This window comes from Thalassophryne amazonica, chromosome 7 (genome assembly GCF_902500255.1).
Source record: "Thalassophryne amazonica chromosome 7, fThaAma1.1, whole genome shotgun sequence".
Taxonomy (NCBI): domain Eukaryota; kingdom Metazoa; phylum Chordata; class Actinopteri; order Batrachoidiformes; family Batrachoididae; genus Thalassophryne; species Thalassophryne amazonica.
This window is the reverse complement of record NC_047109.1, coordinates 23,348,906-23,370,542: the sequence shown is the minus strand read 5'-3', so window position 1 is coordinate 23,370,542 and position 21,637 is coordinate 23,348,906. Positions and strand designations below refer to the sequence as shown.

At 41.5% G+C, this 21,637-nt stretch overlaps 1 protein-coding gene across 4 annotated transcripts in view; it reads left to right on the top strand.

The window, feature by feature from the left end:
- Positions 1 to 21,301, top strand: part of LOC117513713 (glutamate receptor ionotropic, kainate 2) — a 1,177,061-nt gene extending 1,155,760 nt beyond the window's left edge. For 2 of the 4 annotated variants that reach the window (XM_034173955.1, XM_034173956.1), the window contains exon 17: positions 19,302 to 21,301. In XM_034173955.1, the coding sequence (XP_034029846.1) occupies positions 19,302 to 19,469 (168 nt within the window). In that variant the 3' untranslated portion in view covers positions 19,470 to 21,301. The remainder of the gene's footprint in view (positions 1 to 19,301) is intronic. The other 2 variants (XM_034173957.1, XM_034173958.1) reach the window with 2 other exon arrangements.
- Positions 21,302 to 21,637: the final 336 nt, after the last annotated feature.

The following is a 21,637-nucleotide window of genomic DNA, read 5'->3' as shown; positions in this document are numbered from 1 at the left end:
GACCTACAAGATTATGACATTTTGTCAACTCTCACAAGTCTTGGCTGGTCTCTGTGATCTGTCATTTGCAGTTACACCAAGCTTGCATTACGACTCAATTGTGTGAATGAAATATATGTTAATATCTGTGAGCATTGATGCAACCCCATGCAGAGTCAATTGACAGTCTATTATGACCCATAGCATCAAGTTGAGAGTGAGTTGAGACATATGAGAGTTTATTACGATGAATTATGAAACCCATTGTTGCGAAAGTGTAGTGACACAGACCCACAACAGGGGGCGTAAATGAATGGACAATGAATGAGCCGAAAATAGAACACTTTACTGTTGTGAATGTGCACAACGAAATACAGACGGTTACAGAATTTGTATGCAGTCAATCTACAGAGGTGACGTGTGGGCAGGCTCGAGGATAGAAGACGTCCGTCCAGAGAAGAACCGGATCCCACATGATTTCCACTGCCACTGAACCCGAAGGATACTGGAGCCGCCAAGTCCCGAGTCCCCAGGTGGCCACCGTCTCCGGCTGTCGGATCTGGTACTGCTGGCAGGAAGCAGAAACAGTTAGGTGTGGGTGTGTGCACACCCAGTAACACAGGCAGTCAAGCAGGTGGGAATTTGCACCTCCACCTCCGCAATACTGAACACAGTCAATCCGCTACACTCGACCAGTTGCTTGTCTTACGAGTCGTGAAGGGTGTGATCCCACACCCTGCCGTTGACGACTGAATCAGCCTCCCACTGACACAAGCAAACAGGTCCTTCTGAAAAGATTAAGCAAACGATTACGTGCAATACGGCACAGTTAAACGGCTGAGAGTTTACCTCTAATGGTAGGCGATATCTCGGCAGCGGGGTGGAGATGTCGTCTGGCCTTTATGGAGTGGTTGATGAGATGGTGATAGGTGACAGCTGTCAGGAGTTGATGAATGACAGCTGTCACTCCCGGCTGTTCCTGTGAGGCGGCAGCGCCCTCTCGTGCCTGAAGCCCGCACTTCAGGCAGGGCGCCCTCTGGTGGTGGGCCAGCAGTACCTCCTCTTCAGCGGCCCACACAACACCCATGTATCTGTCAACTGGTCGCACAACTTGTGCAAGTGTTTTAAACAGTTCAATACACTCGCACACCTGAGGCCGATGGGGAGTGATTTCAACCAAGAGGCATTTTTTTCCGACCATGGAGACCCCAGTGGGTTGCAAGCTAGGTGACACTTTACTTAGTAAAGTGTTACCAAGTTTTGTCATGCGCATATCATGTGTCAGACAAACATTTAGTCTATACGAAGTATATCACAGCTGAAGCATACTTCTTTCTTTCAATGAGTTTTCCAACTGCCTTCAAAATGTTTAAATGCATTTAATCTTACAGCTGTGTGTTTAAATCGAGGCATGATACATGAATTTCCATTAATTATGCATTCATGTAATTGACACTAATTCAGGTTTATTGCATTGTTTTGTGTCATGGCCAGATGTTCAGCTGCACCCTAATAATCACAGTTTGGATAAAGCTGCACTAAAGATTATTTAAATAAAATCTGAAACCTCCAGCTGTCTGATCAAGTTAAGTTAGAAAGTGGTGCTGTAACACAAACACAACTTTCTACTACTCAATGGATGTTTAACACGGTTTGTCCAAACTGATTTATCAACTGTCATTAAAACTGAACACTGTCAAGGCACAATCCTGTTCAATGTGATTACACCCATTTTACCTGCTGATGTAGTTAATCCAGAAGAGTGTAGAAGGGCAGCAAATCAGCAAAGCATCCAGGAGAGTCTGACCTTTTTTTCATCGATCAGGTTGAGCATAGTTACAGTTCTATCCAACAAGAAAATTACAGTACATCTTTTCAAAATGTACTGAAGTCTTTAAAAATCATGTATTTGTATTGTATATTCATATTGTATGTGAATTCTGACTGTACTGTAATAAAACAGTAGCTTTTGGAAAAAAAGGCTTTTGATTTTTACATTTTAGGTTTATATATAGTTATATATACAAGAGGCGACTGATATTTTGAGCCTGACCCAGGAAAAGTAGGGTTCTCCATCTTTTGCATTCTGAGAAACTAACATAATAATGTGCAAAGTTTTGATTCACACAGTACAATATTGAGAAATGTTGATTTCTCAAAATCCAAAAGATGGAGAACCATGCCCCACATTTTCTGGATCAGGCTCCAAACTTCTCCACCACCCCTCATGTGTGTGCGTTTGTGTGTGTGTATATATATATAATTGTAAATACGTTAAAAGTACATGGATGACACAAGAAAGTGAAAACTTGCTGTGAGGCAACAGTGCTAACACACCATTTTACCACTCTAGAAAACCAATTACTAAAGAAAACATATGAAATAATTTAATGAAAGAGCTACATAACAGTTTCAAAAAGACCTTATATTCAATGTGTACACTATTGTTTCTAACATGCTGGCTCATAATTCACAGCTAGCATGAACTCATCTGTATCAAGCAGGATGTGATACAGATGGGTTCTCAATTGTTTGATATCAGAATTCATGTGGTTCTTAGGAAGAGTTCTTGGAACAGTTCATCATAGCACAATCACAAACAGGAACAAGTGAGAACGGGATCTTACTGAGACAAGGAGGAAGTTAACTGGCGTGTAGTTGAGATGCGCTCTCCGCCAAGAGCCAAGGAGTTCCACAGTGATGTTGCTGTGTAGGAAGTCAGAGCCAGGATCCAGGTCCACTTGGGACCGTACCGAACCAACAGTACTCAAAGCAAATGACTGAAGAATCTTTGTTACCTTCACCAACGAAGTTGAGCAGACGCCATGTTTTTGCCCCTGTTGATTTCTTTATCAACAGCCTGGAACCCACAATTTTTAATATATGAAATATTTACTGAGGACTCATCTCCTGATAGGAAAGAACTGATTCAGTTTTCAAGGTCATGGGTCAAATGTCAAAGTCAGGAGTTGAATATACCTTCCCGTGATACTTGGACACATCATCAGTAAAGAACCCTGAGTCCTAGGGTGTTTCAGGTCTTTGATTTTCGTACATCTTCGCCAGGCAACCCAAGCGGGGGTGATCAATCCCCGGCTTGTGTCCAAGTAGAATGTTGTTCCACGAATCCTCCCTACGGATCCACAGCCACCTTGAGGCCCTCTCTGCAGCCTCTAGAGTTTCGTGATGGGTCTCTTTGCTTGCAGTCCTTTCACTCCAAGGAGTTTGAGGGTTCACAGTAGAGATTGGCCAGAGAAGCCTCTGCACCTGACCACCACCGGTTCACAACGGGCTTTCCAGCCATTGCTCTGGCACTCTGTGATGAGCTTGGCATATTTAGCCCTCTTTCGCTCATTGGCCTCGTCTATTCGGTTCTCCCAAGGGACAATCAGTTCCAGAAGAACCACTTGCCTGGTGGACTCTGATGATAGCACCATATCTGGGTGGAGAGAAGTGGTTGTGATGTTGGCTGGGAACTTGAGCTGTTTGCCGAGGTCGACTTGGAGTTGCCAGTCATGAGCGGTGGTGAGGAGCCCCCCTGAAGAGCCAGGCTGATGTCGATGGGAACTTCTGTCCCGGTCTGATGAAGGAGTTTGACAGTTTGGGGGTAGCCTGGGTCTTGATAGCTGGATAGCTGTGTGGATGGAGTCTGCCAAAGATCTTAAGACCTAGTCATTGCACCATAAAAAATCTTGGAATAATCCCTGTCTTTAACTTTGAACAAATTTTCAAATATGATTTCTTTCATATTTGACAGCATTATGCAGGATGGTGGGCAGCATGGTGAGTTAGTGGTTCACACTATTGCCTCACAGCAAGAAGGTCATGGGTTCGATTCCCACCTGTGGCCTTTCTGTGTGGTCAATCAATCAATTCAATCAATTTTATTTATATAGCGCCAATTCACAACAAACAGTTGCCCCAAGGTGCTTTATATTGTAAGGCAAGGCCATACAATAATTACGTAAAAACCCCAAAGGTCAAAACGACCCCCTGTGAGCAAGCACTTGGCGACAGTGGGAAGGAAAAACTCCCTTTTAACAGGAAGAAACCTCCAGCAGAACCAGGCTCAGGGAGGGGCAGTCTTCTGCTGGGACTGGTTGGGGCTGAGGGAGAGAACCAGGAAAAAGACATGCTGTGGAGGGGAGCAGAGATCAATCACTAATGATTAAATGCAGAGTGGTGCATACAGAGCAAAAAGAGAAAGAAACACTCAGTGCATTATGGGAACCCCCCCAGCAGTCTACGTCTATAGCAGCATAACTAAGGGATGGTTCAGGGTCACCTGATCCAGCCCTAACTATAAGCTTTAGCAAAAAGGAAACTTTTAAGCCTAATCTTAAAAGTAGAGAGGGTGTCTGTCTCCCTGATCTGAATTGGGAGTTGGTTCCACAGGAAAGGAGCCTGAAAGCTGAAGGCTCTGCCTCCCATTCTACTCTTACAAACCCTAGGAACTACAAGTAAGCCTGCAGAGTCTGAGAGCGAAGTGCTCTATTGGGGTGATATGGTACTATGAGGTCCCTAAGATAAGAAGGGACCTGATTATTCTAAACCTTATAAGTAAGAAGAAGAATTTTAAATTCTATTCTAGACTTAACAGGAAGCCAATGAAGAGAGGCCAATATGGGTGAGATATGCTCTCTCCTTCTAGTCCCCGTCAGTACTCTAGCTGCAGCATTTTGAATTAACTGAAGACTTTTCAGGGAACTTTTAGGACAACCTGATAATAATGAATTACAATAGTCCAGCCTAGAGGAAATAAATGCATGAATTAGTTTTTCAGCATCACTCTGAGACAAGACCTTTCTAATTTTAGAGATATTGCGTAAATGCAAAAAAGCAGTCTTACATATTTGTTTAATATGCGCATTGAATGACATATCCTGATCAAAAATGACTCCAAGATTTCTCACAGTATTACTAGAGGTCAGGGTAATGCCATCCAGAGTAAGGATCTGGTTAGACACCATGTTTCTAAGATTTGTGGGGCCAAGTACAATAACGTCAGTTTTATCTGAGTTTAAAAGCAGGAAATTAGAGGTCATCCATGTCCTTATGTCTGTAAGACAATCCTGCAGTTTAGCTAATTGGTGTGTGTCCTCTGGCTTCATGGATAGATAAAGCTGGGTATCATCTGCGTAACAATGAAAATTTAAGCAATGCCGTCTAATAATACTGCCTAAGGGAAGCATGTATAAAGTGAATAAAATTGGTCCTAGCACAGAACCTTGTGGAACTCCATAATTAACCTTAGTCTGTGAAGAAGATTCCCTATTTACATGAACAAATTGTAATCTATTACATAAATATGATTCAAACCACTGCAGCGCAGTGCCATTAATACCTATGGCATGCTCTAATCTCTGTAATAAAATTTTATGGTCAACAGTATCAAAAGCAGCACTGAGGTCTAACAGAACAAGCACAGAGATGAGTCCACTGTCTGAGGCCATAGGAAGATCATTTGTAACCACATTTAACTGTTTTAGTCTGTGGTGCAGTTGAAGGTGCTATATTATTTTTTCTTTTTGAATTTTTATGCTTAAATAGATATTTGCTGGTTATTGGTGGTCTGGGAGCAGGCACCGTCTCTACGGGGATGGGGTAATGAGGGGATGGCAGGGGGAGAGAAGCTGCAGAGAGGTGTGTAAGACTACAACTCTGCTTCCTGGTCCCAACCCTGGATAGTCACGGTTTGGAGGATTTAAGAAAATTGGCCAGATTTCTAGAAATGAGAGCTGCTCCATCCAAAGTGGGATGGATGCCGTCTCTCCTAACAAGACCAGGTTTTCCCCAGAAGCTTTGCCAATTATCTATGAAGCCCACCTCATTTTTTGGACACCACTCAGCCAGCCAGCAATTCAAGGAGAACATGCGGCTAAACATGTCACTCCCGGTCCGATTGGGGAGGGGCCCAGAGAAAACTACAGAGTCCGACATTGTTTTTGCAAAGTTACACACCGATTCAATGTTAATTTTAGTGACCTCCGATTGGCGTAACCGGGTGTCATTACTGCCGACGTGAATTACAATCTTACCAAATTTACACTTGGCCTTAGCCAGCAGTTTCAAATTTCCTTCAATGTCGCCTGCTCTGGCCCCCGGAAGACAATTGACTATGGTTGCTGGTGTCGCTAACTTCACATTTCTCAAAACAGAGTCGCCAATAACCAGAGTTTGTTCCTAGGCGGGTGTGTCGCCGAGTGGGGAAAAACGGTTAGAAATGTGAACGGGTTGGCGGTGTACATGGGGCTTCTGTTTAGGGCTACGCTTCTGCCTCACAGTCACCCAGTCAGCCTGCTTTCCCGGCTGCTTGGGATCTGCCAGAGGGAAACTAACGGCGGCTAAGCTACCTTGGTCCGCACCGACTACAGGGGCCTGGCTAGCTGTAGAATTTTCCACGGTGCGGAGCCGAGTCTCCAATTCGCCCAGCCTGGCCTCCAAAGCTACGAATAAGCTACACTTATTACAAGTACCATTACTACTAAAGGAGGCCGAGGAATAACTAAACATTTCACACCCAGAGCAGAAAAGTGCGGGAGAGACAGGAGAAGCCGCCATGCTAAACCGGCTTAGAGCTAGTAGCTGCGCTAAGCTAGCGGATTCCTAAAAACACGCAAAGTGAATAACGTGTAAATAATTTAGAGGTGATTCAGCAGAGGGAGTGCTTTAGTTAAGGCACGTGAAGATAACACTGTGAAACAAATCGTTATCTAGGTAACTAGATCAATCTAACTGTGCAGATTAAACAGCTAACAGATACAGCAAAACACCGCTGTGCTCCGGAACAGGAAGTGATACAATACCGCAGTGAGAGCCAACCACCAGTAGGACGTATCAATCTGATAGGTGTTTGCATGTTCTCCCTGTGTGTGTGTGGGCTCTCTCTGGGTGCTCTGGCTTTCTCCCACATCCAAAATGTAGGCTAGGTGGATTGGAAACGTTAAATTGTCCGTAGGTGTGGGTGTGTTTGTCTGTCTGTATGTGGTCCTGCGGGCAACAGACTGGTGACCTGTCCAGGGTGTACCCCATCTCATGCCCTATGACTGCTGGGATAGGCTCCAGCCTCCCATAACCCTTAACTGGAGTAAACGGTTGAAGATGAGTGAGTGATGTAGGATGGCATCCTTTCTTGACTGACAAAGATTGATCCAGATCTGATCTAGATTACAGATTTAGTGGCTATTTAAATTTAATTTTGAAAACCCTGTTTAATGTATATTTTACATTATATTTTAATCAAACATGCCCCAATCATGCTCATATTTAAAACCAAGGTACAGACTGGCACTCCCTATCACCTGGCAAAGTTTGATCCAAATTGGACCACGATTATGGATTTTATGAACATTGAATTTAATATTGAAAAGCCCATTTGGTGTACATTTTTCATTATCAATCAGAGGTGCCTTAATCACGGTCATTTTTTCTGTTATAGATTTCCCTACATGACCAAAATTGGATGGAGGCTCCAATTTTATGCCTGTTTGTCTATCTCCAGTTTTCAGTTAGAAACCAAGTGGTATGAACAATTTTACATTGCCAAAAAAGCAATGGAAAATTGTGCATACCAGAGATAACCAATATTCTGTAAAAATTATCTGAAAATGAATTCAGAAACTGAAAAAAGTGAAAAACTGACAACACCACAAAAAACTTTGATTCAAGGGCGATTCTATGGTAATGGAATTACAATCAGAGAACATTTTTAATGGGGAGCTAAAATATGGCCAGATTTTCCCATCATCATAATTCCGTTACCATAGACTCACCCTCATCTGCATGAACCAAATACATACTCCTGACATTGATCACTTTGAATTCATCTTGCGGATTTGGAAACTAGTGTTGATGAAGATTTGTGCTCTATAAGTGTGGTGCTTTAATTTTTATTTGCTTTAGTTTTAATAAGAAAAAAAAACACCATGGATTTTGTTCTACTTCTTTGGACACAGTCCTACTTGATGCACTTTGTTGTTTGTGGGGTGTTTTATTTTCCTTTAGTATTCTTTATCCTGTGGATTACTAAATCATGATGTCACAGTGATAAATTTCCTGGACAGCTACACTGTTTCACAGACAAACACAGCATTTTACAAATGGACTACATTTTTCAGTTGTACTATAATGAACACTCCTGAGAACAGTTGTGATCCTCCAGTATTGATCCTCCGTGAAGCCACAAGGTAGTTTCTGATCGTTTACAGTACAGATTTGTCCAGTTCCAGTGTGAACTCAAGCTATAGTTAGTGAACCCATCTAAGGTACAGTACTGATTGATGCAACATACTGAGGCAGCAGAGAAAGAGTTTTCCACCACAGCAGAAATTTGTCTTCAGTTTTGGGATAGCTGGCCCAGGTGAAGGTGATGCAAAGTCCCCTACTTTGTTACAGGGTTTTCAGACCAAACTTCGTGGCCTGGTTCAAAGAAATCTGGTGTGAGTGCTGAATAACAGTGCAAACACAAAGTGGACCAGCCAAAAGATTGTGTGCTCACATATACATAACAGTATTAAATTTACGCGATTTTTTTTTTTTTTTTTTTTTTTTTTTTGAGGCATTGTCAAGGAGATAATCTATGAGTTTGCTCATATAAATTTGCTAACATGTATGTACCTAAGTGAGCCCAAGGGTGTTTATTGATCAGAAGGTGAAGGTTGGGTAAAACAGTTTTGTTTATGTTGTCTATTCTGTGGATTTCAGGTTTTCCTCATTGTCTTCATCCTGTTTTGATCTTTAAAGAGTCAGGCTTATCTAAATTTTTGTGATTTATTGCTAATATACTAAAAATGCTGAGTAAAAAATTATGGAATCACTGCACATAGAGGATGTTCACTCAGCAACAGTACATATATGTGGTACATTTGGCTTCATGAAACATATGTCAAACAATTAAAAGTATTATTTAAATAAATGGTACAATATTTGTCAGGTGAAGTAGCAGAAAAAAATTATGGAAACACACAATGTTCAGGAACAAAAAAATGTAATCATCTTGCTGTTTGCATTTTCAATAACAAATACTGGCAAAGTCTAAAAATTTAAATTAGTCTGCAGTTAGGGCCCCTTCACACATAGTGCGAATAAGTACAAATCAGGGCGAATCACGGCGGAACAGCTTGTATGAGCGAACCACAAAAACAATGAGCAGACGGGCAGGCGTGAACGATGCTGCTGCGAAGGTTTTGTGCACGTGGGAACACAGTGCGAGCAGCTGCACGATGTGTTGTGCAGCTGCTGTGACAATAAAAAAAAATACATGCCACACACAGGATTTGAACCTGCAATTTCCAAACGCTCTGATTGGCAGTCAGAAACGTTACCACTGAGCTACCATCGCTGTCCTGTTAAAGGTGTGGGAAAATGCCTTATATCAAGAAAGACATGGACGTATTTAAAAAAAATACAACCACATACCATATAAAAACGCGGCATTTTATTGAACCCCTCTTATCAAGCAGAGAATACAAGTGTGATCAGTCTGTTCCTCTGTAGATGACCCATGATCACTGATGTACAGTAATGAAATGACATGAATGAGAAGCAGGGCGCTCTTATCATGTCCACATCTGCTGGCGGTGTGTCCAGCTGGCCCTGCCCGCATGTCCTGCCCGACATGCATGTCTTGTCGATGGCGTGCCACAGGACAGACACTGTTCTCCAGCTGGGATGTCCAGAACCACAGATCTCCACAGTCGCTCCTGTCGGCGGACACACCCCGTCAGTTCAGAGCACGCACCAACATGTCACTGTGTCTGTTTGCAAAGCCACACTCATGTGGGCACTTAGACAGCTCAAAAGTGATCGTCTGCTGACTGTTGTTGTGCTAATAGCACGAATGGCCACACATTTTCTCAGTGCCAAGCGAGCGGTGTTAGATGTTCATGTGTGTCAGCTGGAATTTGGCTGACACCTATCGTGAGAGGGTTCAATGGGCTCTCACAGCGCATGCTCTCTCTTTCAGCTGCTGGTGTGCACAAATAGTTGTAGCAACAGGTGTATGAGGCATTAGAGGCAGCTACAATTTTACACATATTGCATACAATTCCTACTTCATGCGCAGTTCACGCACAATTAGACCACATTCATACACTCAACAAAAATATAAACGCAACACTTTTGGTTTTGCTCCCATTTTGTATGAGATGAACTCAAAGATCTAAAACTTTTTCCACATACACAATATCACCATTTCCCTCAAATATTGTTCACAAACCAGTCTAAATCTGTGATAGTGAGCACTTTGCTGAGATAATCCATCCCACCTCACAGGTGTGCCATATCAAGATGCTGATTAGACACCATGATTAGTGCACAGGTGTGCCTTAGACTGCCCACAATAAAAGGCCACTCTGAAAGGTGCAGTTTTATCACACAGCACAATGCCACAGATGTCGCAAGATTTGAGGGAGCGTGCAATTGGCATGCTGACAGCAGGAATGTCAACCAGAGCTGTTGCTCGTGTATTGAATGTTCATTTCTCTATTATAAGCCGTCTCCAAAGGCGTTTCAGAGAATTTGGCAGTACATCCAACCAGCCTCACAACCGCAGACCCAGAGGTGTCAAGTAACGAAGTACAAATACTTCGTTACTGTACTTAAGTACACTTTTTAGGTATCTATACTTTACTCCTTTACTTATTTTTCTGCCTACTTCTGACTTCTACTCATTACATTTTCACACAAGTATCTGTACTTTCTATTCCTTACATTTTTAAAACAAACATCCTCGTTACTCTTGGCTTCAGTTTAATGTTTATATATATATATTTCACGTCATGTGCGCCTGTAATCAACTTTTCTGCAGCACGGCTTTGCTTTGAACCGTGAACCAATCCAAGCAGTGGTTCGCAGATTGAAGCAATGCTTCGACCTATTGCTTCGTTTATTCTTTCTTTCTTTCGCTTAATTTTCCCCCACTAAAACCCTAAAGAGCATACTTCTGTGAGTATTATCTTTTCTATGTTAAACCGATCTGTTATGGTCTTCTGAAACAGTTGATAGATGTATTTTATAACTTAAAAATGGGAGCGAGCGATGTCTATGGCATTTTCAATGTTAAAAGTTAGCATTAAGCAGCTCTCGTCACGTTCGGGTGCATTTGTTTTCAAATTGTAATATTTCTTAAATTTATTTTTGTTTATATATTAATAATCTAATGATTATTATATACAATTTTAGAGAAACAGGCAAAACGAACCTGAATAGAAACACAACAGAAAATATAAAAGCAGCTAACAGTGAACATACATAAATACATACATAAATAAATAAGTGTTTCCTGTGAACACCTAGTGACTCTTACACCTCCACTTCATCCCTGTCTTATTTAATGACAATTTGTTTCGGTCAAACGATATTTTCAGTTTGTTAATTTCTTCAGTGATTTCCTCCAGAACTATCTGCCAAACTAGAAAACTGCTGCATCCTAGTAAGAGCAGAATACTACTGGAATGAATTTGAATAAGGAAAATTGTTTTATTTTGTTTTTTTTTCTCACTAAATGGATGCTGCACTTACTGCAGTTTATTGTCTGGAATAGTCCCAGATTGCATTTCAGAGCTTCTAGAATTGAAACATTTTTGTGCAGGTGGTGTTGGGGGGTAATTTTGTGTTTTGGGTCTTGGGCCACATGTAGAATGAATCAGTTTTTAAATTAAGCATTCAATTCATATAGTGGCATCTACCTTTTTTTTTTTTTTTTTTTTAAAGGTTACTTTATACTTTTATACTTTAAGTAGGTTTTGGAGCACATATTTTTTCACTTTTACTTGAGTAAAGAGGTCAAGTTGATACTTCAACTTTTACCAGAGTGTTTTTAAACTGCAGTATCTATACTTCTACTTAAGTAACAAAAGTGTGTACTTTTGACACCACTGCACAGACCACGTGTAACCACACTAGCCCAGGACCTCCACATCCAGCATGTTGTCCTCCAAGATCGTCTGAGACCAGCCACTCGGACAGCTGCTGAAACAATCGGTTTGTATAACCAAAGAATTTCTGCACAAACTGTCAGAAACTGTCTCAGGGAAGCTCATCTGCATGCTCGTTGTCCTCATTAGGGTCTCGACCTGACTCCAGTTCGTCGTCGTAACCGACTTGAGTGGGCAAATGCTCACATTCACTGGCGTTTGGCACGTTGGAGAGGTGTTCTCTTCACGGATGAATCCCGGTTCACACTGTTCAGGCCAGATGGCAGACAGCGTGTGTGGGGTCGTGTGGGTGAGCGGTTTTCTGATGTCAATGTTGTGGATCGAGTGGCCCATGGTGGCGGTGGGGTTATGGTATGGGCAGGCGTCTGTTATGGACGAAGAACACAGGTGCATTTTATTGATGACATTTTGAATGCACAGAGATACCGTGACGAGATCCTGAGGCCCACTGTTGTGCCATACATCCAAGAACATCACCTCATGTTGCAGCAGGATAATGCATGGCCCCATGTTGCAAGGATCTGTACACAATTCTTGGAAGCTGAAAATGTCCCAGTTCTTGCATGGCCGGCATACTCACCGGACTTGTCACCCATTGAGCATGTTTGGGATGCTCTGGACAGGCGTATACGACAGCGTGTACCAGTTCCTGCCAATATCCAGCAACTTCACACAGCCATTGAAGAGGAGTGGACCAACATTCCACAGGCCACAATTGACAACCTGATCAACTCTATGCGAAGGAGATGTGTTACACTGCATGAGGCAAATGGTGGTTTACACCAGATACTGACTGGTATCCCCCCAATAAAACAAAACTGCACCTTTCAGAGTGGCCTTTTATTGTGGGCAGTCTAAGGCACACCTGTGCACTAATCATGGTGTCTAATCAGCATTTTGATATGGCACACCTGTGAGGTGGGATGGATTATCTCAGCAAACGAGAAGTGCTCACTATCACAGATTTAGACTGGTTTGTGAACAATATTTGATGGAAATGGTGATATTGTGTATGTGGAAAAAGTTTTAGATCTTTGAGTTCATCTCATACAAAATGGGAGCAAAACCAAAAGTGTTGCGTTTATATTTTTGTTGAGTGTACTATGTGTGAAGGGGCCCTTAGCAGAGAGTGGCTAGAGACATTAAAGAACGTGTAAAACAAGAATAAATGTGTATTGTCACAAAACAATGAAATGGTTTCATTAACTATCCAGCTAAACCTGAGTGCATAAATACATCACCAAGTGCCTTAAAATTGGTCTCAAAGATGTGACAAATTTACCCATATACTGTGCTGAAACCACACCCAATCACAACAAAGGTGTTCACAAAAACAAAGGAAAAAGAATAGTAATGACTCAACTGCTGTTTCTGCAAGACTGTGTTTCCTTATTTCATTATTACACTGAAATCAGGTGAATTGGAGGAATGTATTTAGACTGGTGGCATTCCTCAGTAGAATTAACTTTAAATTCTTTGCGTCCCAGTTATCAACTGGTTAGTGCACACACCCCATGACTTGGTAATGAGGATCCATTATTGATTGGCCATGGTGTGCTTAGTCAATACACTAACCAAGGGAAAATGGAGCTTGACTTGCCATCTCCTTTTGCTGGTAATGAGAGGGAGCATTTCCTGTGATGGGCAAGGTGGTCAGAAGTAGCCACGAAGGCCTCTTCAGGTGGCAGCCATGACTATAATGATGATTTAAACATATGGGATTGATGCATTTGCATGTAGTTTTCTTCATGTTTATGTTAATGAATCAGTGATGGAAAGTCTCAGAGACTTCATTCAACCACTTCCTGAAACTACAAATTCTTATCTGTAAAATGTATCTCTCATCTCAACAGCCTCCTCTCTGCCTAGTGCAAGAGACTATTTGCAGCAAGATCATGTTGTAGGTCTTTGGAGCAGGTCTGTGGGTTGACTATGACTGTTCTCAGCATCCTTTGCTTTAGCTTATCTGAGATTTTTCTTGGCCTGCCACTTCGGGCCTTAACTAGAACTGTGCCTGTAGTCTTCCATTTGCACATTATGTTCCTCACAGTGGAAACTGACAGCTATAATTTCTGAGATAGCTTTTTTCTCCTAAACCATGATGTTGAACAATCTTTGTTTTCAGGTCACTTGAGAGCTGTTTAGAGGCTCATTAGAAGAGATGCAAAGAGGAGAAACATTTGCAAATGGACACTTTAAATACCCTTTGTCATGATTGGATTCACCTGTGTAAGGATGTCAAGGGTCAGTGAGCTTACCAAACCAATTTTGTGTTCCAATAATTAGTGCTAAATGTATTCAAATCAATAAAATGACAAGGGTGCCCAAATTTATGCACCTGCCTAATTTTGTTTAAGTAATTATTGCACACTTTCTGTAAATACGAGAAACTTCATTTCACTTCTCAAATATGAGGGTGTTTGTCTTGAAGGATAATATCAACTAAGGTATCAGGGTTCAAGACCAGAAACAACGTTCTCTGTTCAGGAATTGTTCATAGTTCATAAGTTGTATGATAAGGTCAGAGGTCAATTGCTGTGTGTTGTAATGCATTTCCAATTAAGCAGGACTTGATACAGCTGGGTTCTCAATTGTTTGATATCAGAATTCATGCGGTTCTTAGGAAGGGTTCTTGGAACAGTTATTTATCATCACACAGTCACAAACAGGAACGAGTGAGAATGGGATCTCACTGAGACAAGGAGGAAGTTAACTGGCATGTAGTCGAGACACGCTCCGCACCAAGGAGTTCCACAGTGATGTTGCTGTGTAGGTAGTCAGAGCCAGGATCCAGGACCACTTGGGAGCCGTACCGAAATCGTCTGGAACAGTTTGCTATGATAAAGGAATTAGAGGGGAGGCCAGGTTACCTGAGCTTTTGCTGCGGGATGCTTCGCCGTCTTAAGTGCACAGCTGGAAGACGCAGTCAAGGTCACGGGGCAGCATTCAGATTTGATCCTCGTGGAAACTGCCTGGATCACCGAAGGTGCTTCTGGAAGCTGGCGATGGCAAAATGAGGCAAGCAAGGCAACAGACAAACATGGCACACAAGTATTTGGCAATACATGAACAGAAAGTCAGGGTTTAAATAGTCTATCAGTAATCAGTCACTCGTCTGTTCCAGGTGTGAAACAAAATGTAAGGCACCATCTAGTGGAGAAACTAACACATGACATTGGTAAAACAAAGAGTTAAAACCAGGCTCTGAGGGAAATCCTGACAAATATATCCATATTGTCCTCAAATCATCATGTTTATCAAATATAAAAAAAGGTAATAAAAGCATGAATGTCCGCTGAAGTTAACTCAAAATTGAGTGGATGAACCACTGCTGCTGTGGCGATCTTCATTTTTAATATTCTGTTATGTCATTAGGGAGGGCCAATGCTAAGCAGTGCTTCTAGTGCATCATCAATCCACCATTTCTGTCCTGCTGAACACAAAAATGATGAATTCCAGTTTAATGGTCTCACTTCACAATTCAGTACTACAATCTTTCTTACATGTTTTCAGGAATCGTTTTACGACCTAAATAAGGTGTTCTTTATGCAAATCTGATTATTCTGAACAGGATTTTCAGGAAGCTCTTGTACTTGGCTAAATGAAAAGAAGTATGAGTCCAGCAAGTGAGTTGTCAGTTGAAACAATGGAAAGACTGTAAAATGTCTCAAAGTAGACATGAGCTGTTTGTTCTCCCAGACTGTTGAAAATTTGGTGAACAACATGGGAAGGTTATAAAAGAATAAATAAAACATATGGCCAGAACAAAAAAGAGTTACGATAGAAACCCTAATGCAGTATATCTTGGATGATTGTGTGTGATGTGTGTGTGATGATTTCAAAATGTTTCCCAGTACCTATGATTTTTCACATAATGAAGAAGAAGAAGTCATATATAGGCCATGAGGCTTATCCATAGATGATTGGCATGAAGCAGATGAGAGTCTGCAACTTGCCCTAGACAGGACAACACCACACTGCAGGTTACTCCCTAGCAGTGTTGCCAAAGTAACTTTGAAAAGTTACTTTCTACAGTTTCTTCATTAGCAGCTGTGGACAACTTGTTGGCACCTGCTTAATGTAACTAATTAAGTAACTAGTAATCTAACATGGTTATTTTATGATGATTACTCAATCTTAAGAGTAACAAAGTTAGCTTACTAGTTACCTTATTAGTTACATTACTTATTAGTTGCAAGTTGTCCACAGCTCCTAATAAAGTAACTGCATAAAGCTACTAATGATGTAACTGCATAAAGTAACTGTATAAAGTAACACACACACTCATCACACTCATCTTCAACCGCTTAGTCGAATTAAGGATCGCAGGGCCAATCCCAGCAGTCATAGAGCGCGAGACGGGGTACACCCAGGACAGGATGTCATTAATAAAGTAATTTTTCAAAGTAGCTGTGGCAACACTGTTCCTCGGCCAAGGCCAGTACCTATTTTCAGTTGGCTGGAATGAGACAATGCAGATTAAGGGCTTGATTGCCTAAAGGTTTGCATGTGTGAAAACGTGCAAACTCTATGCTACCTGAAATGTTTATCCTGATCTACGAGCATTACACACTAAGGATTGCCTCTCTCAAAGATGCAAAATAGCATATATTGTCCATTTAATATATTTGCCTTGATGAGTATACAGTTTGGGGTGTGTCTACCATAGTGCACAAAATACTGGGAGGAGAACATGCAAATAGGTTAATTTAGTCCAAAAGAAATTTAACAATTTCATGATTGTGGGAAGTTTGGAGTGCCCTGCTGGAGCTGTTGCCCCTATGACCAGATAAGCAGTTGAAGATGAGTGAGTGATGATTGCATCTATATTTTGCATATTTGAAAACAGAATGATATCTGTGTCTGTCCAGTGCCACCTGGTCAGCAGAACAGCACTGTGGACAGCTCCACCTACACAGAAACTGACTAAAGATTTGTTTTCAATTTGAGATTAAGGTAGATAATTTTAGAAAATTATATATTTTGAATTTTTTTTGGTATATGAAATGGCATAAACAAATTAAAATGTGTGAAATGGCAAGTGTTCCAATATTTTTGGAGGGCAGTCTACATTAGTATATATATATATATATATATATATATATATATATATATATATATATATATATATCACAGAAAACACAATGTTCACCTCACTAACTTGAAAATGTCTCAAAGAGTCATACCTGCCTGATGTACTGCCGCTCAGAGACGCGCTGCACAGCCATATGACTGGGCTGTTACAGCCATGATAACATAATATTACAGATAAATCTTCGAAATCATGAGATGGACTGGCAATATATCTGTCATATAATGCTTATTACAGCTGCGACAGGGCGTTCAGCTGTGTGTGCTGGTCCACCACTCAGAGACGCACTGCACAGTTGTTTGGCTGGGTTGGGCTAATATTACAGATAAATCTTCGAAATCATGAGATGGACTGACAATATATCTGTCATATGACGCATATTATTAATTTTTGATCAGGATATGTCATTCAATGCACATATTAAACAAATATGTAGGATTGCTTTTTTGCATTTGCGCAATATCTCTAAAATTAGGTCTTGTCTCAGAGTGATGCTGAAAAACTAATTCATACATTTATTTCCTCTAGGATGGACTATTGTAATTCATTATTATCAGGTTGTCCTAAAAGTTCCCTGAAAAGCCTTCGGTTAATTCAAAATGCTGCAGCTAGAGTACTAACGGGGACAAGAAAGAGAGCGCATATTTCACCCATATTGTCTTCTCTTCATTGGCTCCCTGTTAATTCCAGAATAGAATCTAAAATTCTTCTTCTTACTTATAAGGTTTTGAATAATCAGGTCCCTTCTTATCTTAGGGACCTCATAGTACCATATCACCCCAATAGAGCGCTTTGCTCTCAGACTGCAGGCTTACTTGTAGTTCCTAGGGTTTGTAAGAGTAGAATGGGAGGCAGAGCCTTCAGCTTTCAGGCTCCTCTCCTGTGGAACCAGCTCCCAATTCGGATCAGGGAGACAGACACCCTCTCTACTTTTAAGATTAGGCTTAAAACTTTCCTTTTTGCTAAAGCTTATAGTTAGGGCTGGATCAGGTGACCCTGAACCATCCCTTAGTTATGCTGCTATAGACTTAGACTGCTGGGGGGTTCCCATGATGCACTGACTGTTTCTTTCTCTTTTTGCTCTGTATGCACCACTCTGCATTTAATCATTAGTGATTGATCTCTGCTCTCTTCCACAGCATGTCTTTTTCCTGGTTCTCTCCCTCAGCCCCAACCAGTCCCAGCAGAAGACTGCCCCTCTCTGAGCTTGGTTCTGCTGGAGGTTTCTTCCTGTTAAAAGGGAGTTTTTCCTTCCCACTGTAGCCAAGTGCTTGCTCACAGGGGGTCGTTTTGACCGTTGGGGTTTTTCCGTAATTATTGTATGGCCTTGCCTTACAATATAAAGCGCTTTGGGGCAACTGTTTGTTGTGATTTGGCGCTATATAAATAAAATTGATTTGATTTTTGTTTTGATTTGATTTTGATATTACAGCTGTGACAGGCCGTTCAGATGAGCGCGCTGGCTCACAGCTGTGACACATATGGACTCACAGCAGCACATGGTGTTTTTGGTATGATTGCACAATGTTCATGTCTATTTCATAAAATGACTACATGCAGACTTTGAACATTACAAAATTTCTTTTGCGCACCCCAAACGGGATGTACGAGGGTGTAGTCCAGGACATACCAGCAGGATTAGACATGCCAGACCAAGTCAAATTTCTGTGGTGAGACTGTTTTGAATGCTGTTTTGATGCCGTGTGAATATTTAGAGCACAGTCAGATTGCAGTTGGAGTCCACCTCGACTGCCGTACAATATTTTTACACTTCGACTGCACCTTGACTGTTTTGAATGTGAGCTAAACATTTGGGCCAGCCACACAAATTTGCCAGATCTTATGGATCCATAAGATCTTATGGAAAACAACAGATTGATGATGTACAGTAGTTTGAGAATATAGATGCAGAAAATTTTGAAATACCTTGCAATGTTCCACATGCATAAAAAAATGCAACATGGTGAGCAATTATCATCCAAAAGTCACCTCTGATGTAAGTTAAATTATTCTATGCACTCTCACTTGACATTCTACCACACACCATATGGACCTGTTCATCCGGCATTCCCTCCACTCCCAGATTGGCATCTGGTATATTTCAAGGTTTGGTTCCTGTGACAGCTTTGAGGTGGCGAGTGGTGATTTGAGGAGCAGATGGAGGCTACTAACCATTGGGAAGGATACTGGAAGGATGCTGGCCATTGGGAGAACAAAGCTATTTTCTTACTCATAATGTTTGGAAATGAAAGTGTTCTGAAATCAGTTTTGTTCTTGTTTTTTGTGTGCCTCAGCAGAGGTCCTTCTGCAGTGCCATGGTGGACGAGCTGCGGGTTTCCCTCAAGTGCCAGCGCCGGCTCAAACACAAGCCCCAGCCACCTGTCATGGTGAAAACTGAGGAGGTCATCAACATGCATACCTTCAGTGATCGCAGACTGCCAGGGAAAGAGACCATGGCTTAAAATAGGAACTCCTCACTCATTTTCTGTCTCTCTCTTCTGCAGTGTGTTGAGATGCTCGGGGAAAAGGAAGGAGGGATCAGAAAGGGGATTGGATTGCTGTGGTTGACAGTTGTGGGAGTTATTTCAAAGGCAGAGCATAGGGAGTATATCGACAAACTGTCATTCGTGTTTGTTATAATTAGCTAGGGATAAGAGATTCAACAATATTTCCTGTGGAAATAACTTGAACCTGGGTGAAATTTCAGCGAGTTACCTCATTACTCTTACCACCTTGGCAAGCCACAAACTACAATATAAGGTGCAGGATTTTCAAATAAGACCAACCCAGGAGTTGAAAGGATACAGTTTAAAATCAGTTTACAGAGGAATGAAGGTAGTCACTCATAGAGTGAAGGGGGGAGGCAAAAAAAAAAAACGGACCTATCATCTAGCTGCTGCTGGTCCAGCCCTACAGAGGCTGGGCAAGGAGCACATCAACTACAACACACTGAAAGATTTTGAATGAACATGAAGACATGGTTGAATTGTTTATTTTTGCCATATGTGCAAAGACCAGATGGGCTTTTGAATAACGGGCAGTCGCACTGGCATTCTCATGAACACACACTTCTTCTACGGTTTGTGTAGTGGCTCTATCTGACAGGACAGATTGTGGGTAGCAACAAATCATAACCTCACTAACTGTGTATTGGCTTATGTTACTTTAGAAACAGAATCTGTTATTTGCAGTACCTGATCACCAAGCTCATTTGTGAGGTAGCAACATGCTACCTAAACTTGCTGGCTTGGAGCTCCTGTACCACCCGAGCTAGGCTAACTTGGTGACAAGATACAGCACGTATTTTGACCCACTTGTTGGGCTGATGATGATATGTTTTTTTGTTTTATTTTCCCTGTAGAATGGGATTTTTCTGAACACTGGTTTGTGTGAAACAGTTTGTGGATAATAGCTGCCTCCATGTTGAACACTGTTTCCCTCCATTTTAGGGTTCAGCAGTATCCAGGTGGCCATATTTTTGACTGGCGCATATTTGCAGGTTAGAAATCATCAAAACTGAACTGAAAAGTTGTGCACTGATTTTTCTCACTGGGAAAATGTTGAATTTGCCTCCACATGGATTAATTTCCCACAACAGGTGAATGGAAGGAATTCAGTGTGACTGCCGTCAGTGAAACCCAAAGCTCAGAAGGTGATGTGAACTCCTAAAATGTATAGCGAGGCATTGTTTAGTTATATATGATATTGATCCACATCAAATCGATATACTGTATATCATCCATCAGGCAATAAGTGATCTCATTTGTTTGTGTTTAAAAGTACTAACACCTTTAGTCTTTAATGTAGGGGGTGTTTTTAGAGGCAGTTTTCATGGTAAATACAGCGAAAGCAGCGATGGGGCAACATAGTGAGCTGTTGATGTCTGTGTAGTCACGTAAACAGGATTCTGTGGAAGCACACACCCTCAGTGTCAATGTGGAAAAAATGTTGAAACAGTATGGGCATGGCTCACCACGTCTAAATTCACAGCAATCACGCACCACACAAACTATTTATTCGAAAGTATTTATTGTTTTATTTATGAATTTCCTTATTTATACGACAAAGGACTGGATTTTCACTCATGCAGTAAATAGACCGCATCCCCAGCGTGATATGAGTACACAGTTTCTATGTTCATTCTGCTCAGTGTCAGCGTCTCATTTCATTTTGTACTCCTGTGGCTTTTTTTCTTTAGCAGTAAAGCTCCACATTTACTTGTGCGAATGCAATTTCTATGAAAAAGTGTTTTGTACAAAGAGAATCAAAATTTTGTAATAATTTTTATCAACACTAAATGCACCATGAGTATCATCTGTGGCAGTGGGGTGGTACTCCAAAGCAGTGCGGTGGTTCAGGACAGGTTCCCAGTCATTAGACAGAGCCCACACACACACACACACACACACACACACACACACACACACACACACACACACACACACACACACACACACACACACACACACACACACACACAGGAGTGCAAGGTGCACCTGTCCTACATGGAGCAACCTTACCATTTCCTACCCCAGAGCATTCTGGGAAAGCAGTGATGACACAGGAAGGAAGAAAGTAACTATTTTTATCATGTAAAGGAATCATATTTAAAGAAAGATATTTTTACTTC